At 37.7% G+C, this 16570-nt stretch overlaps 1 protein-coding gene across 1 annotated transcript in view; it reads left to right on the top strand.

The window, feature by feature from the left end:
- Positions 1 to 10703, top strand: part of syndig1l (synapse differentiation inducing 1-like) — a 60697-nt gene extending 49994 nt beyond the window's left edge. The window contains 1 exon segment of the mRNA XM_080881884.1: positions 8704 to 10703. Within this exon segment, the coding sequence (XP_080738010.1) occupies positions 8704 to 8862 (159 nt within the window). The 3' untranslated portion in view covers positions 8863 to 10703.
- The last annotated feature ends 5867 nt before the right edge of the window (positions 10704 to 16570 follow it).

Here is a 16570-nt window from a genome sequence, read left to right as displayed (position 1 = left end):
TTCATTAAATTGCCCTGCGTCTGACCACAAATTCTTATCAAAAGCTCAAGCATTTAGCTGCCTTATCTTGGGCGCAAGTAGTCTAAGCCCGTCAGTGAATTATCTTGTCAGGAGCTAATTTGATTCTTCCTGGGTAATTATGGGGAAGTGATGGCTGTGTTTAGGGATGGATGATTTTTCTGCCAATCTCCCCCCTTTAGAAGGTGCTTTCCTGAAGAGCTGTCAGGATTTCAAAGATATGGAGGAAGTTTGGGATCGCTTAATTTTATAGTTCAATAACCCACTTCACTGGTCTTCGTTTCATGCCGTTATTCAGAAGGACCAACCTGAAAGTGGTGATTCTATAGGAGCTAGCAGAGCACATGTCTGAGTATGCTTACCGGTGCATTTGCACTGCACTGGTGGCCAATAATGGCAATATCAACTCAACATGTAGGTAAAATCAGAATCTTTATCAGCTTTTACTTCATAAAAATATAATGGCTGAGGAATATATGACTCATTAAAAGAAGCCAACACAAACCATAACTAGTTGTAGCTGAGTCAGATTTCCTTTTTGGATTGGATGTTATCTAATATAATTAAAGGATAATTTTGATTTTCTGTGTTTTTGTTTTAGACATGGGTTCAAATAGCAAGATTAGCAACTGGTCCTCCTAAACTGTGCAATCATCACACAATCAATAGTATCATTCTGACTTTGTTAATCTTAGAATCCTATCCTTAGTGATACCAACATCCCAATCCTGCGAGCATTCAAGCGAACCCTGTTTCAATTTCCAAACCTAACCAAGCGAAGCAAAGAGCAAAACAAAGTCCCTAAATTCAAAGCCATGTTCTTCTGGCTGATTATTCCACTGCCACTCCAAATGAGTACTTTGTAGATCTCAAAAATAAGACAGCTATTTTTCCAAATCTAATATTTCCATGGCACGCACCCTGTGTGCATCTCTGCCTGCGTCATTTGCCGGAACAGCAGTAAGTGATGCCCTGGGATGAGAATGTGCTGTCCAGAACTGATGAGAGAAAACAATAAACAGATGTTGCATTGTTGCCTAAGGTAATCTGTCTGTCACAATGATGTTTGGGGGTAAAAATCAGACAAATGGAGCTTTCAGATACAACAAAGCATGCGTTTCGCTCGCTGCTGGGTTGAGGGCACTGTTTTGGAAGAGCTGTGGACCACATAGCAAAATCAGTTACGTTTTTGAAATTTCCAATCAGTGCATCAAGAAAATTCCGTATATGAAAACTATATTGATTTACCCTTTACTTCAATCAGAAAGCTTCAATAGATCTACTGAGAGAGAATGCTTAAGCAACCCTAAGCCATGCTTATAAATATTGCCTACCTACAACAAGCTACCTGACCGAGGCTGGGCAATTAATTGTCTCAAGGGGCCGCTTGAGAAACTGGGACTGTTGTAGAAGGCTGTACCTTCCACAACAGTCCCAGGTTCTCATGTGGCCCTCTGGGAAAATGAATTATCCACTCCTGTACCTGACTGTTAAAACACACCTAACATGCAAACTGGGATGGAAATCAGTTTTCTAAGATAGGGATTTACCTCTGTCGCAGGTTCCTTTCACATATACACACCCTGCTCATTTCATTGCTTTGGCAGAGCTTTCTGTCTTTGTAGAACACTGTAGATGTGACAAGGGCAAAGAAATTTATTTATTTATATTTTAGAAATGATAGCACATCAGCTTCACCACTTACTCTAAGGACATTTAAAAACAAACACGTTAGCGACTGTAATAGACTCTGTGGATGGCAGATCAATAGTGTTTTTGTTCCACTGGAAGGTCAGGCCTAGTCAAATACAGCGCCGCTGCTTTGCCAAGGAGACGAGTGAGTGAAGGCGTCAGCAAACACCTTAACACAAAAACAGACATGCATTCATATGCTGCTGTAACGCTGTTCGCCAAAGACAACGGCTTTTATTGTGCATAATGTCTTTATGGTAACTTGTGGTGCACAATTTTGAGATTCAGTGTTAACCTCCCCCCACAAACGCACACATCAGCTGATAATAACTGGAATACCATAAATATCTGAGGGAAATTAGCTTTGAGCATTTGATTGGGAAGCGGAATTGAGTTTCAATTATTGCCGCTAATTGGGTGAGTGTTTTGTTTTGGAGATGCTGATAAATTCGTCACTTAGCTCTGAGACATCTGCACTGGAAAGTGCAGGGCTGAGGAGCAGCAACAATCTATTTCACGATCTTGCAAATAAGACTCCCCTGAAGTTATCGTATGGCGTACGAGCCATAATAAAGAATGAAAATGAATGAGCTCGTTATAGTGAAACTGTTTCTCTATTTGTGCCTGTCTGTGCGAGGGAGGCGGAGACACAGACACAGAGAAGGGGGCGTCGAGTGTTGTTTGTTTGGAAGAAAAACCTGTTAAGGGTGCCGAGTCTCCATGCAGCCGAGTCTCAGATGTTATCTTTTTTCTATGACACCACATTTCAATCATTTTGTCAAGGTGGTGGAGATAAAGCCTTAAATGCTTCTAACCATTTTGCTCTCAAGGGTATTCAAGGAAAAATACAATGATTGACAGTGTTAAAAGTTAAGCTGCGATATTTTCATCACTCTCAGTCCACATTACAGCATTATTTCAGTTTGTCACAAAATGCCTTGATTTCATTTTAACTGACAAACATTGCGTATCATATTTGACAAATGCACCAGAGAAACTGACCCTCGAGTGAGTGCCCTTTGAATAGCCTCTGTAGAAAAAACCCCCTCTTCAGTCTGAATCTCAAAACAAGTCAGAACTATTTTAGTGTCCCCAAAGACCTCTGTGGGGTTGTGCTAATATATTGTCAGAGGGAGAATGTGCTTTGTGTCATTTTGAAAGCAAATTAAAGCCTAATTTCCCATAAACCCCTCATAATGGAGCTTCTGTTCCAGTGATTACTGTATTGATGTGGAAGCTGAAGGCTGCCTCGAATGCACATATTTCGTCTGGATTTTCTTCCTGACCTTTCGAGGCATTTGTCTAAAGAGCCTCTCTCGTTGGCTCTAATCTAGCTGTCTTTGTCTTGGACTATTAACTTTGTCTTCAAAAATCTGCTCAGCCTTAGAGAAACAGAGCAAAGTGGCAATACCTTGTGCTGTTTTTTTTATTAAGTTCAAACAATCAAAGTGATACAAGACCCTTCCTAATGGCCACTCTGCGTGCATTCTGCAAAACTACAGAAGGTTCTGACAGATGCGTTGTGTCTGAGCCAGGGCTACATCCACAAAAGTCAGGAATTCAAACTAGTGATTGGTTTTTCAGTAATCTGCAGTGAAACATCTTCTTCACTTGCTGTGGGCACTCGCAGAAACATACAGAAAGTTTTAGGCATCTGATTTTGTTTAAATGCTTCGTAATTGTCTCCGTACCCTAAAAAACAACCCCAACACAAAGTTTTCCGTCCAGTAAGCATCAAAAAATCCTCTTGAGCTCTGAGCTCATGGCAATTAACAATGCTTCCTTAAAAGCAGAAAACAACTGATTATTAATCCTGTCTGCATTTATGTTCTTAACAATATATTGAAATGACTACATAAACAATGCCTGTCGTTCTGTTCTAATATAATTGGCTAAAGCCAGACTAAATATGCAAAATTCATTTATATCTGCTTCACTGGAGTTATTTTACCCTGGTGAGAAACTGCAGAGAATGAGATCCAGAATTTCGAGCTAAATGGAGGAAGGCATGAGTAACTAGAGGTCATATTCTGGTACAGCTGCTTTGTCGCTGTTTGCATGACTGTAGTGCAAATTGGCAGAGACTATGAATAATACAATATTTTTGTCAGGAGAGAGCGATAAAGCAAGACACTTAAAGAGTAATTAAAATAATGTATTCGACTTAATATGCACAAAAGGGAAAAGAAATATGCCATTAGCCTTTTGTGAGTAGACCCCATTGTGATGTCATTATTTTAACGGGTTAGTCATTTTATGGAGTCTAGACCCTGGTGGTGGACGAGGAGTGATGACATGAGAACTGGAGGGATGTGAAGAACCCACCAGTAAGGTTGAAGAGAATTGCATTAATTCCACACTAAAATAACACCTGGCAGTGGGAGAGAAAGCACAATCTGATTGGTTTGGCAGAGAATAAATGACCTCAGGAAAAAGTGATGAGTTTGAAGTGGGGAAACGGGAGAGAGGGATGTGCAGTAATCTAAACAGAGCTAGCATCAAGACAATCTTCCTAATAGAAATTTCAATATATATTTTACATTAGATTTATCGCACACTGCACTCATTCTTTGTTATCACTGTATTTCTGTAAACTGTACTGTAATGTGCGAAAGAGTTGAGCCTTCCGATATTTCCTTATATTTTGCTGGTAGAACAGGAAGTAGGTGCGGCGATTTATTAAAACGTGCAAACATAATACAGTTTCTAAGGCAAACACAGAGTTTGCACAATTCTAATAAGTTTGAATGTCAATAATTGGTATGAGCACCTTCATTATTGAAGAAAGACTGAACTAAGCTGTTTGCATGTATTAGAGCCAATTTCTTAAATTTGTCACTTTGTAATATATTGTATTATTTAATTTAGTTCAGTCTGTTACTGTTCTTATTGTCTTGGAGCAACTGTGACCAAATAATTTTCTTAGGGATTAATAAAGTATTCTGAGTCTGATTGATGAATAGTTCTCCAGGCTTCTTGAAGGACATTTAAAGCTCTTTTTAGATGTGTGCTGCCTTTTGTTCTGTTCTGTCAAGATGTTCCCACACTGCTTCAAAAATGTTGCGGTCCGAACTCTGGGGAGGCCAATCTATGGCTGATACTGTTCCACTGTATGTTTCACATGGTCTCCCAGTAAGACCATTTCTAATGACGCAACTGAAGAGCCAGATGCATCTCTCGGGTCCTGTCAAACGTCATTGCTGGATTTTCTTCTTTGTAAATAGTAAAAAATGTCAGCATCACCTTCAAATATAGTTTAGGAAATAGTCTTGCCACTTTTTATTGCATCTTCCACTCTCTATTTTCTCTACTATCCTCATTTTCCTGAAGGAAAATGTCCTCATTTTGTTTAAGGACATGTTGCACTCGATGCCAAGATACGTTTTCAGCTAACAGCTATTTGGGAATCACCTTATTGCTACAAAAATACTGTGTTATGTCATCTTTGGCTTTTTTTTTTTGTAGATTCAACTAAAGAAATTAGAATAAATTATGTGTTTTTGTTACAGGCGGCTAAAAACAGTATTAGCATTATACAGTACTGTATAAAATATTAAATTTTAAGTGCAATACTTAAACATTATACTGGCTTAATGTTACAAAGACAGATTTTGTTTTACTATTTATATGACTAGCACAAGAAAAAACCAAACAGCCAATCTTCAAGGAAAAGCAACTTTGAAAGGCCTTCAGAAAGCCTCGAGAACTATCTCAGATTATACTATGTTAAAAAAGTAAACTTCAAGTAATCCTTACTCCAGTCAGTATTTCTTCTCTCCCCTCAGATATCCAACAAGACCACACTTAAATAAAGAAAGATGCTATTAGACTACATACCTGAACCAGCTCGCTCTTCTCAATGAGAAGAAGATTTCAGAATTCTTCTCAGTTTTCCCTTATGTTGAGCAAAGCAATTCTACAAAAGCAACTCATATGCAAGACTTTCAAAGTCAAAGGTCAAACCAAGTATAGCTCTTTTTTTTTTTAATGGAGACTTTGTGTTTAGGGTTCCACTCCCTGCCTCTGCCAGATGCAAACTCTCTGACTACTGAGAGAGCTGCACCTGAGTAGCAGTGCAATCCCTGTTAACCTTGATTTTTAGTAAGAAATGTTACCTCATGAGTACTTGGTGCTGTGGCTCACCTCCAAAATGAAAGTGGCAGAGTGAGCTAGTGTGACCCTAAGGCCAACTTCATCATACTCACATGCCACACATCATTATTAAATTGGATACAAGAATAATGAAGGCCATTTCATGCATCCACACAGTGCATTTCAAAATTCTGTTAGCACAGGTTCACACCCATCTGACTGTGTTGTGTTGTTGGCACATTGAATTATGGTTGTAATTTATAAACATGTTGAACACTGGAGACTGCTGAATCTTTGACTGCTGTGAAGAAAAAAAAAGTAGTAAATACAGTAAGGCATTGTAATAAAAAAACTGAATTTATTTTAATTTAGTGGAAGAAAAATGAAACAAGAAACTTAAAAAGCCAATACAAAGGCCAAAAAACGCCAATATAACAGTTTATGCTCTGTAATTTCTGCTTCAGGGATAACCTCCACTCAGTGAACTAAATGAAAAAGAGAAATCAAAATAGTCTATTTTCCCTTCCTTTCCCTTCTGGCGAGGAAATCCATTTGAACAAGAAGATAGCTAAAGGTTACATAGCACAGCAACCACAAGTCTTTATACCTGCTCCTGCTTTAGAGAGGAGATTCTCTATTTACCATTATTAACTAGCAAATCCCCCGCCCTATGTGTGGGAGATAGGAAACATACATGCATGCATATATTACAATAATTATAGTGTGATGATAAATGCTAAAAAAATGTATGTTTTGATGTAGATTCCAAATACTACATCCAAACACTGCACAACTCTGCAGCTCCCTGCTTTATAATCATTTTCAGCTCAGTGTTTTGGAGCCCAGACTTCACATTACAATCACCACAAAATTAGGATGAATTTTTCACCTACATGATTACATTTAGATGTGTTTAAATACAACCAACATGTTTAATATACATCTACAGTGACTAATGAGGCAGGAAACGGACCACTTCAAAACATAACCAAGTTTCAGTCTGTTTATTTCTGAAGTTATTACATATCAAATAATTGTTATTTCTGAGAATGTAAGTACTGCCCATTGTTAATCTCACAGTGTTCATTTAGTTTCTTCTTTTACCATAGACTCTTCTAATACACTTCTAAAAATACACTATATTAATGCTCAAGCTTATATTCATTACGCTGAATCATGCAACATAATCGCTTCAGTGTTTGCACTGTAAAACACAAAGTCAGTAGTTTCCTGGAAACACAAATCAGACAGATTAAATATACAAATCAAATTTAGTCAAATGGCAAATCATATATACGTGATTATATTGTAAATGTATACATACATATATATATTTTTCTTTTTGTCAATTGGTTTTCCAGTTGGCATATATACTTAGAAAAAAAGGCTGCAGTACCTGCATGCGTGTCATCATTCATGTCTGTAAACACAGAAAAGCTCAAAGAGTTTTGAATCACTTCTGATAAAACTTTGTGTGTAGAGTTGGGTAATGTTAACAATTCATTAAAACTTGGATTTCATCCTACAAGGTCTTAAAGGTCAGCTTAATAATTAATGGATTTAAAAACTGACAAAAGCCTTATAACCTCACCTATAAACTATGATTCTTAGTATTGAAAGTACAGTACAGTATAACGATATAAAATATCATTCCCCATTTGACCTTTGACCTTTCCTTTAATGTTAATAGGTTGATCTGAAAGTCAAAGTGATAGTAAAGCTGTAGGTATTTAAAAATATGTTTATCACTGCCATTGTTTGTATTGACAACGTATGGGAAAACAGTGAATAAATATTATATTTATTATAATATTATTAATATTATATTTTGATGTTGTTATATACATTACAGTAAAAGGCTAAGTGTTTAAATAAATAACAATTTGAATACATGCTCATGAACAAGTATGATTTTATTTGGAAAACAAAACTATCAAACAAAAAATCAATAGAAACGTTTTCGCTTGACATTTATCACTAAACATTTAAAATTAAGTTTAGTAAGTAAAGTAAAACATAATTGTACTGAAAAACATGTCAAGTATATTAAAATGGGTTTCAACAGAGAAAAAAGAAAAGCCTGAAATTACTTTTTATTGTACAACACGCTTCTTAAAGAATGAATAAAAAGAACAAAGAAAGCAAAATGAATGCATAAAGATCTCAATGCCATTTCCCATTTCCTTGAAACCAAATACTGCCCAGACAACGAGAAGCCTTGGCAGAGGTTTGTGCTCTCAGAGTGGTTTTTGTTATAAAAGCAGATTGCTTGAAAAATAAATGTATGTCAGAGGACAAAATATAACACCAATTTTAGGATTCTTATTTGATTGAAAACAAAAACTAGTATTTACTGCGGTTTAACGGCTGCTTTTTCTAGCTACACTAACAGGGGTTCGTGAAGAGGATCTATATGTGCCTGTTGTAAATGGGTCATGTCAGTGGGAGTCACTCTTTGGAGGGGGAAAAAAGCAGTGTGGGCACACAAAGAACCAGCTTTACACTCTGTGACTTGAAAGCATGGATTAACTGTGTGATATATAAATATGAAAATAATTATTATTTTTTTAGTTCAATGATAAATTATCTATCTTGTTTCCCACCATACGATTTTTGTCATTCAGTGATAGCAGCTGAGGTGACCATAACCTCCTGTCCTTCACATTTTCACACTGATTGCGATTTCTTAGTCCTGCAATGCATTTTTTTATTCAGTTCATGTATTTATTTGCACAGGTCAGTCAGTTGGTCTCTCCATTTCCATGACTTTAGGTTTTACATTGCAATAGAAACGATAAACAACATATTTTTCAGTGGCTCACCATTTCTCTTGAAGTCGTTGCAAATGATATCAGCCTCTGAGTTTCTTCTTCTTCTTCTTCTTTGTTTTCTCTTTTACAGACCACTAAGGCAGTGAACAAAGGTGACTTCCCGCTGGCCAACATCGCCTCCCGAAGGGCTTTGTTCTTAGCTGCCCTCTCCATCACTATAGGCACCGGTGTGTATGTAGGGGTAGTGGTAGCGCTCATTGCCTACCTTTCTAAACCAGGGCACATATAGCAGTCACACCTTCTTTCCAAACACCTCCAGGGAGCCCAGGAAGAGAACACCGTCCTCTGGGGAATGTCACTGCGCCTGCAGACTTTGAGGAAAGTTTTTCCAGGATGTACAATTTTTCCCCCCCTCCACCTTCCTTTTGTTCCAGACTTCTCTCCCTGCAGGCCCTCTGTCAGCCAAGATTTGCCACAGTGACTGGAGAGAGGTCAAGCAAGAGGGCAAGAAGAGGGAGGCCTGTGGATTGAGAGAGACTGCTGAGACAGAGGGTTTGAGTAAAGGAAGCATTCCATGTTGGAGCCCAGTTTGCATTGCAATGGCTTAAATCCATGTTTGCTTCATCCTCTCCTGACGGATTTTTAGGTTCCACAAGCCCTAAAGAAACTTTGAAGAGAGAAGCTCATACAGTAACCTATTGAACTTAACCAATTATTAACAAGCAGAGGTTTAGGAAGGTTCAGATCAACACAGTGTAACTTATTCACCTAAACCAATACTATACTGTTGTTGTTTGAGCTGCTGTTAAAATTGGAGCTGCCCTGTGGAGTCTTGCCCTGTATCATCTCAGTTTGCCACCTAGGATTGTCTTTAATATACTATAATCTGCCCCCATCAGCTCAAAAATGCATTTGTCTCTGGGCTGACTGCCTCACACCGCAAGATTTAAATAAAATAAAAAAAGAAGATGTGAGAATATTTACACTTTCTTAAACCATGACAAAGGACTTATTTCCAGAGGGACATAAGAAAAAAAATATAGAGCGTTCATCAATAAAGGATCAAACTCTTGAAAATCAAAATAATAATAATTATAATAGGGAACACGGTTCCCTTCTCATTAAAACAAATGCACTGGCATGAATCAGAAAAATCTCAATGGAGCCACAGGCCTGCATTTTTCCTCAGTAAAGCTAGCCATCTGTCAAATCCCTAGTACTCCTAAAATCTGCTCATGCAGATATGTTTGCCTACATACATACAAATTTGCTTTATTTTGTTTGTTTTTTTAATGTTTGTCCTTTTGTGTTCTCTACTGTTTAAAAAGTGTCTTCATTAATACTGCTTAAACTAATTTTCATTTATGGCCTTTGAAGTAAAGCACAGATGTGAAATGGCCAGATATTCAGGGCAAATGGTGTCCAGTGTTTCTACAAGTGACACATCTGATAACACAGCATGAAATATGAAATGAAGCATGAGCCATTTAAGGATGCCATATACATAAAGTACATAATGTCAGTTCAAAGCAGGACTTACATACAGTTAGGTTCTTGGTTTTTGGACAAAGACTTAATTGTGTAAATTCTGGTTTGTTGGAAATCAAACGATCAAGATGTGCAGACTTTCCGATTTCATTCAAGTGGTTTAACAGAAGTATTTAATTAGTATTTAATTTCAAGAGGCTCAAAAAATACTTATAATTGGACAATGGACTAACAAGCAGTTACACAGCCAGGTGAGGCCTGGTTTTCTGCACCGTTGTATTATAAATTAAGCAAATAAAAGATCTGGAGTAGATTCAAATGGTCAAATGTGGCATTTGGTAGTGGAACTGAGTCACTGGTGTTTATTGATGATAATGACACGACTACACTCTGCTCAGATTCAGCTGTAGCTGTAAAACTGATCACACTGAACTTCACAGTGGAAATGGAAAGCATACTGCAAAAGCAACCCAAGGCAAAACAGTTACATATCCTTCAATGGTGAAGTAATTCGTGCGTATCTGTCTGAACCGAGCATGTCGTTAAATACAAACCCAATAATAAGCAATTAAATGTGACCACAGTAAAGGCCTAGCAGTGAATCTGAAGCAAGGAAATGCAACATTTGGTGACGTATATAGATTCCAGACTTCTAACTGTGTGTGTGTGTGTGTGTGTGTGTGTGTGTGTGTGTGTATATATATATATATATATATATATATATATATATATATATATATATATATATATATATATATATATATATATATTATATTAGGGGTGCAACGATACACAAAATTCACGGTTCGGTTCGACACTTTGGTGTCACGGGTCGATATTTTTTCGATACAAAAAAATGTTCATGCCTTTTTAATATGTCATTTATTAAAATTATGAATATATATTTTAACTCAAAAGTACAGTTTTAAATTTAATGTTGCTGAAACAACAAAAGCAAAATAATAAAACAAATAAATCTATCTGATCGAGGAATCACTCATCTTTGGAAAAGAGAGTTCAATACAGAGAATGAGGGTGGGGGAGGTTCAATTTCGGGTAGCGTTGAGGCAGTTGCCATGTTGCAACGAGCTTAGCTTCTGTCTGATATTTTAGCTTGTGTTTTTACACAAGTCTGGCAGATACTATTTCAAGCAGTGAAGCCTCAAGAGGGGATGATATACACTTTGCTACCCTGCACAGGTCCTGCATTAGTCATACCTGACAGTTATGGTGCACAATTAGCTCCCATTAATGGCTTTTTCTGAAGGAATGCATATTCTCTGGAGCATAGCCCTAAAATAGCACAACCACATTAATTTCACTAATAAGCCACTTTTGATGTCACTGCTTGCTGTCAAACCAGGCAAGTAAACAATCCATTTACACACATCCTTGGTTCTGTGAAATTTTTAGGCTAAAATGTAACTCTGTTCTCATGTGCTAATGACGAGTGAATATCTTTACATATTCTCTACAAGAGGAAGCTTGAAGTTTGGGGTCCGAGCTGCAGTTTAATTCAAAAACCCCAAAGTTTCTTTTGAATGTTGTCTTTGACTGCCTTTATGGGTAAACAATCATCTTCTGACTAAAATAAGTCAGAAATGGACCACAGTGCACTCTTAAGGGGTTCTGAAGACAGGATAATGTATCTGTATATGTTTAGTCTGATAACCTTTGACACCTTTTTGACCACTTGTCCCAAACTTAACTCACAAGCTACTGATTGCAGTGTATGCACACATCACCATCACTGTACCTATAGCGAAAGTTTGTTTTCATCTCACGGAGAAAGTTTTATTGCTGATAGCGATGAAGATACTTTGTGTTTTGTAGCGTGTCATTCAAATGATGTGTTTTTAGCTGGCTTCTTTGGCAACATGGTATTGTGCAAAGTGTTACAACAATACGTAAGTTTTAATGCTGTTATTCTTTTTTTTCCTCATTGTGATGAGCTACACATCCATGCAACAAAGAAGTTTGCTGAATGCCAGGTTGATAGTGATCTCTTCGTGTCGTGCTTTAAGCCGCGTTAAAGAAAAACAATGTTGTTACATTATCTTTGGGATTTCTTTCCTATCTTGTGTGACGGCAACATGTACATATTGCAAATAAAGACATGTTCAAATGTAATGACAAATAAATCAGGAAGGATGGCCTTTCTTGGAAGCAAAAATTCTTTCTCTGATTTTTGTAATGTGAAGTTCTATAGTTGGATTCATATCTGAAAAGCCCTTCACAATCTGAAGGAACTGGCTGAGTAATTGAGATGCTTGAGTTGTTCTTAAAGCAAAAGCAAACACAGACTGAGTCATGGGGTGTAGGTGGTTTTGCCAGAAAGAGACAGAGGAGCAGCTTTGAAATCTGTATAACTGCACCATTCTCTTTGCTGCATGCAGGAAAGTACATTTCCCTTTGTGTTGTCAACCATTATGATTATTGAACAGCAGAGCTGTAGCCTACCCAGCTCAAAATTTCACACAGTGAACAAAATGCCAACAGAACAAGCTAACATTTCCCACATGGTGTCCTATTATTGCGGCAGTCACTTTGACAAAGAAGAGCAATGATGTTATATTCTGTTGTGATTGTTGGTTGTGGTGCACATTATCAATGGCTCTCAACTTTTTTTTCTGTTGTTGTTGTTGTACATACCCCCACAGTGTATCAGATGAGCACAACGGGTGTGGTGCAGCCCGCAAACACCACTTTACTTGTTTGTTTCCTAAAATATTAATACTGCTGGCTTAAAAAAGCAGATTTTTTTAATCTATCTCCATGACTTTTAACTTGTCAAACTGTGTCCCTTCTTTAATTTATGGTGATTTAGTAAAAAGGCAAAAAGCGATTGTCTGCACTTTTCTTCTTTGGTATTGTCACAAAGAAGAAAAGGTCACCAGCATCACTAGGGAGGAAAATTTGAAAGTCTGACTGGCCAGATCATACCTTCGGCTGAGTGTGGCCTCATCAAGTATGAGTTTTCCTATTATAGTCAATAGGTTTACAGGGTGAGGATTTTGGGAAGTGCTGCATTATCTGCAATTTATGCATCACAAACTGCTCCGCAGACTACATTTATCACACATAGTTTTGAAAATGTTTGCAAATGGTGAAATCAAAATATTAGAACTCTGCATCGCATCATTGCTTGGCTGTATTTACCAAGATTCTCAAGCTCAATCTTTGGCCGGCTTTTCCTGTGCTGTATCACATGACTTTTGTAAAAGGATTATTCCCTGAATTAAGCTCAGCTATTTCAGTTATTCATTACATTTTTGATATTTTACTTGCATTTTCTTTCAAAGTCACCATCAGCTGCAACTTTTTCCTACTCTTAGTAACTGATTAATTCCCCTTTAGTATTTACAGTTTCAAGCCACTGCCTTTCAATTTTTACACTAGCTAACAGTTAATTCTGTTGTCTATTAACCGCTATAATAAAGGTTAGTATGTAGCTTAATCTCTATCATTTCATTTTTTTTTCTTTATTGAATAGGACAGTAGACAGAAGATAAGGAAGCTGAGAAACAGCAGGGGAATGACAGCCAGTAAACCTGGGGTGAATTCAAACTGGGGCCTTAATAGCCGTACAATACACCATATGTTAGCTATTACATTAGCTAACATGCACATTAATTACAATAATTTTAGCTGGCTTCAACAGCTTGTTTTATTTAAAATGTCAAACATTTCACCCAGCTATTTGAATTACTTATTTCTTAAAGCTGCTAATTTGTTACTTGCTGTGTGCTCTGTGCATGTTCCAGTTTGTAAGCATTGTTGGTGTCACTATGCTGCAGCTGAATCAGGTTGATGAATGTGCTTTTTTTTTTTAGTTATGCTGACAAAAACTGAAGTACGCCTTCCTCCTTAAGAATGAAGAAACTAAATTTGCATAGCCGAATCCCCTCTGTGAGAGGGTTAAACGCGGCTCTGCCGTGCCAGCATACATGCAACAGCAGCGACTGCAGCACCAGCTGGGGAAGAGCTCTCATTACAGTAGGAGAGTGAGGAGTGAGTCACATGCTGATGTCTTTGTCAGTGAACATGCTGCAGCACAATAACCAATGATGAGATGCTTGCCTAGTCATCCAGGGTGAAAAGTGCTCATATAAAACAAAACAAAGAGCTTGCTTCACTTTTTTTCCACCAGGATATGCTGAACAGGCAGACAAACAAGCAGACTGAATTAATAAGCAGTATAGATCAAACGAAGGCTGTTGTGTTTGCCAATGCTCCGTGCTTTTGCCTGAGAAAACAAGACAGTGAGTGGGAAAATATTTTGTGTCTGATTTGTGCACGAGGGATTTCTTGTGTACATTTAAATTAAATAAAATCATTTGTGAAGGTGCAGGAAAGGGGGCCTGTTGTTATGAAGTCACTAATAAAATCTTCACAGACTGTCAATTATTGAGAGTTTACAAAGAAGAAAAAGCAAAGCAACTTCCTCGGTTGCTCTCATCTGTGGATGAGTCACTTTTCATCATTTCAATGAGCGTTTCTTGGCAATGCCAAAGATTCCTGCAGGAGAGAAACAGGCTGGCTGTATTTGCTCACCTCATGTTTCTGACTGGAAGCTACAGCACTGGACTGCAGTCTACATGTGGATTTCTCAGATGCATTTTTGTGTTTCACTCAAGGATGGTGCGGTTCTTTGGAAACCCCACTTTATGAACCCTTATGCATAACAAAATCTGTGAGCAAGTGGAGTTGTTCCAGTAATCATGTTTAGCGGTGGATTAAGCCAAAAAAAAGACGTGGAGCAGCTTCCAAACTACAGAAACAATTTGGGTATTAATTACAGTGTCAACACTACATGTCCCTCATGGTTTTAAGTGTGATTTCCTTCTCAGCTGCCGTGCACTGCAGTTACCATTTCTCATTTTTTCCATTTTCCTGCAACAGAAGGAGACAAAGATGAAAATGAAGCTGGTCGGAAAAATAAACTTTTTGCAGAAATGTTCTGCACATAGATTTAGGGATGTAATGCATCGCAACCCAGATATTTCCAGCACCCCCACCCCATCAACAATTGTCTTTTTCTTTTTCTTTTTCTTTTTCTTTTTGAGGAGATAACTTGCTCCAAGACACCCATGAGAATTCCATATCGGTAGAGGAGACTGATGGAAATGAAAATTGAAGAGCAAGCACCCCCTCGTCTCCTCCCACTTAGGTCACACTATATGATATTTCCCTACAGCTGTAAAATAAGAAGTACGTTTAACATAATTGATTTGGGCTGGATTGTTATTGTGTTGTCTCGTTTTAAAAACAATAACAACATGCTAATTTTGGATTCTAATGAAATTGCTTGGGGTATTAAGGAGGGCTTTGGACAGACTGCAAACTCTAAAAAGAGGCTCATTTAGCTTATGTGACTCAGGCGCTGTCTATAAAAATAGCACGAAGAGCAGGTGCTGGTTTTGAGCATACCTTGTGAATTTGTAATGCTAGATTATTCAGGGGAAAGAGCTTAGAGGAGTGTGTGCTGCCTTTCTTTCTACTGAGATCTCCAAAACAGTTTAAGAAAAAAACAAAAACGCCTCACAGATGTTATGTTTTCTAAATGTTCCCATCTCAGATGACAGTATTAGTCAAGCTGGGGGCTACTTCAGCTTTATTTCCAGAGCAGACCCCAAGGATACAGTTTACATCACATCACCCACACACACCCTCAAAAAACCCACAGAAGTATTTGCATTTTCAAACTGAACTGAGCTTTATCTATCTTTCCTTTTCCTGCCAATATATTTAGACTGGATATTCTTTGTGGGTATATTTGCTTTCACTTATCTCTTTCAATAAAGAAACCTCAGCAGAGAGAATAAAATTATGTCCCCGCTGAATAACTGAATTTGTCAGTTATTCATGAGAAATAGTTAAAAATGTCTTTAGAGTGAGGGCCAGAGAGCCATTCATTTTGTTACCTGAGTTTTAATTGGCTGCAGTTAAATGAATATTGTCAAAACTGTTGAATGTGTATGACTCCGTGCACTCGTAAGACTGAGGAGCTTATTGTGAAATACATTTATTTTTACATGCCTGCAGAAAGCTATGGCGCTTTGAGTCGAGCTGGCATGAGGAGGATGTGCATTAACACATATTCAGTCAGTTTCTCAGTAAAGCATGTGGATAGTAAGGCTACAGAGCAGGTGAATAACACAGAGCTGCCTGAGAACATCTCATACAGACAAAAATCTCTGTTTTTAGTAAAGCCTGAAACCATACTACTGCTGTGCTGCTGAGCTCTATCCATGACTCTACACCTCTCCTTGACTAAAGGGAGTGGTTTTTTAGGAAGATCCTTTCAAATGAAATGAAAGTGAGTGATTTCGTGTTTTCACATAACACTGGCTTTTATCTTGCTGCTGCACTCGTCGGTTTGTCTGTAAGCATGGGAAAGAACAGAGGCGAGAGAGAGCTAATTTTATGGATTTTCAATCCCCCGGGAAAGACCCAGATACATCTGTAAAGATTTATCTATCAATTCAAAAGCAAGCAAAGAGGAAACG

The sequence above is a fragment of the Rhamphochromis sp. 'chilingali' genome, assembly GCF_963969265.1.
Source record: "Rhamphochromis sp. 'chilingali' genome assembly, chromosome: 5".
Lineage (NCBI taxonomy): Eukaryota > Metazoa > Chordata > Actinopteri > Cichliformes > Cichlidae > Rhamphochromis > Rhamphochromis sp. 'chilingali'.
Note: the sequence above shows the minus strand (reverse complement) of the source record. Positions and strands in the feature narration are given on the sequence as shown.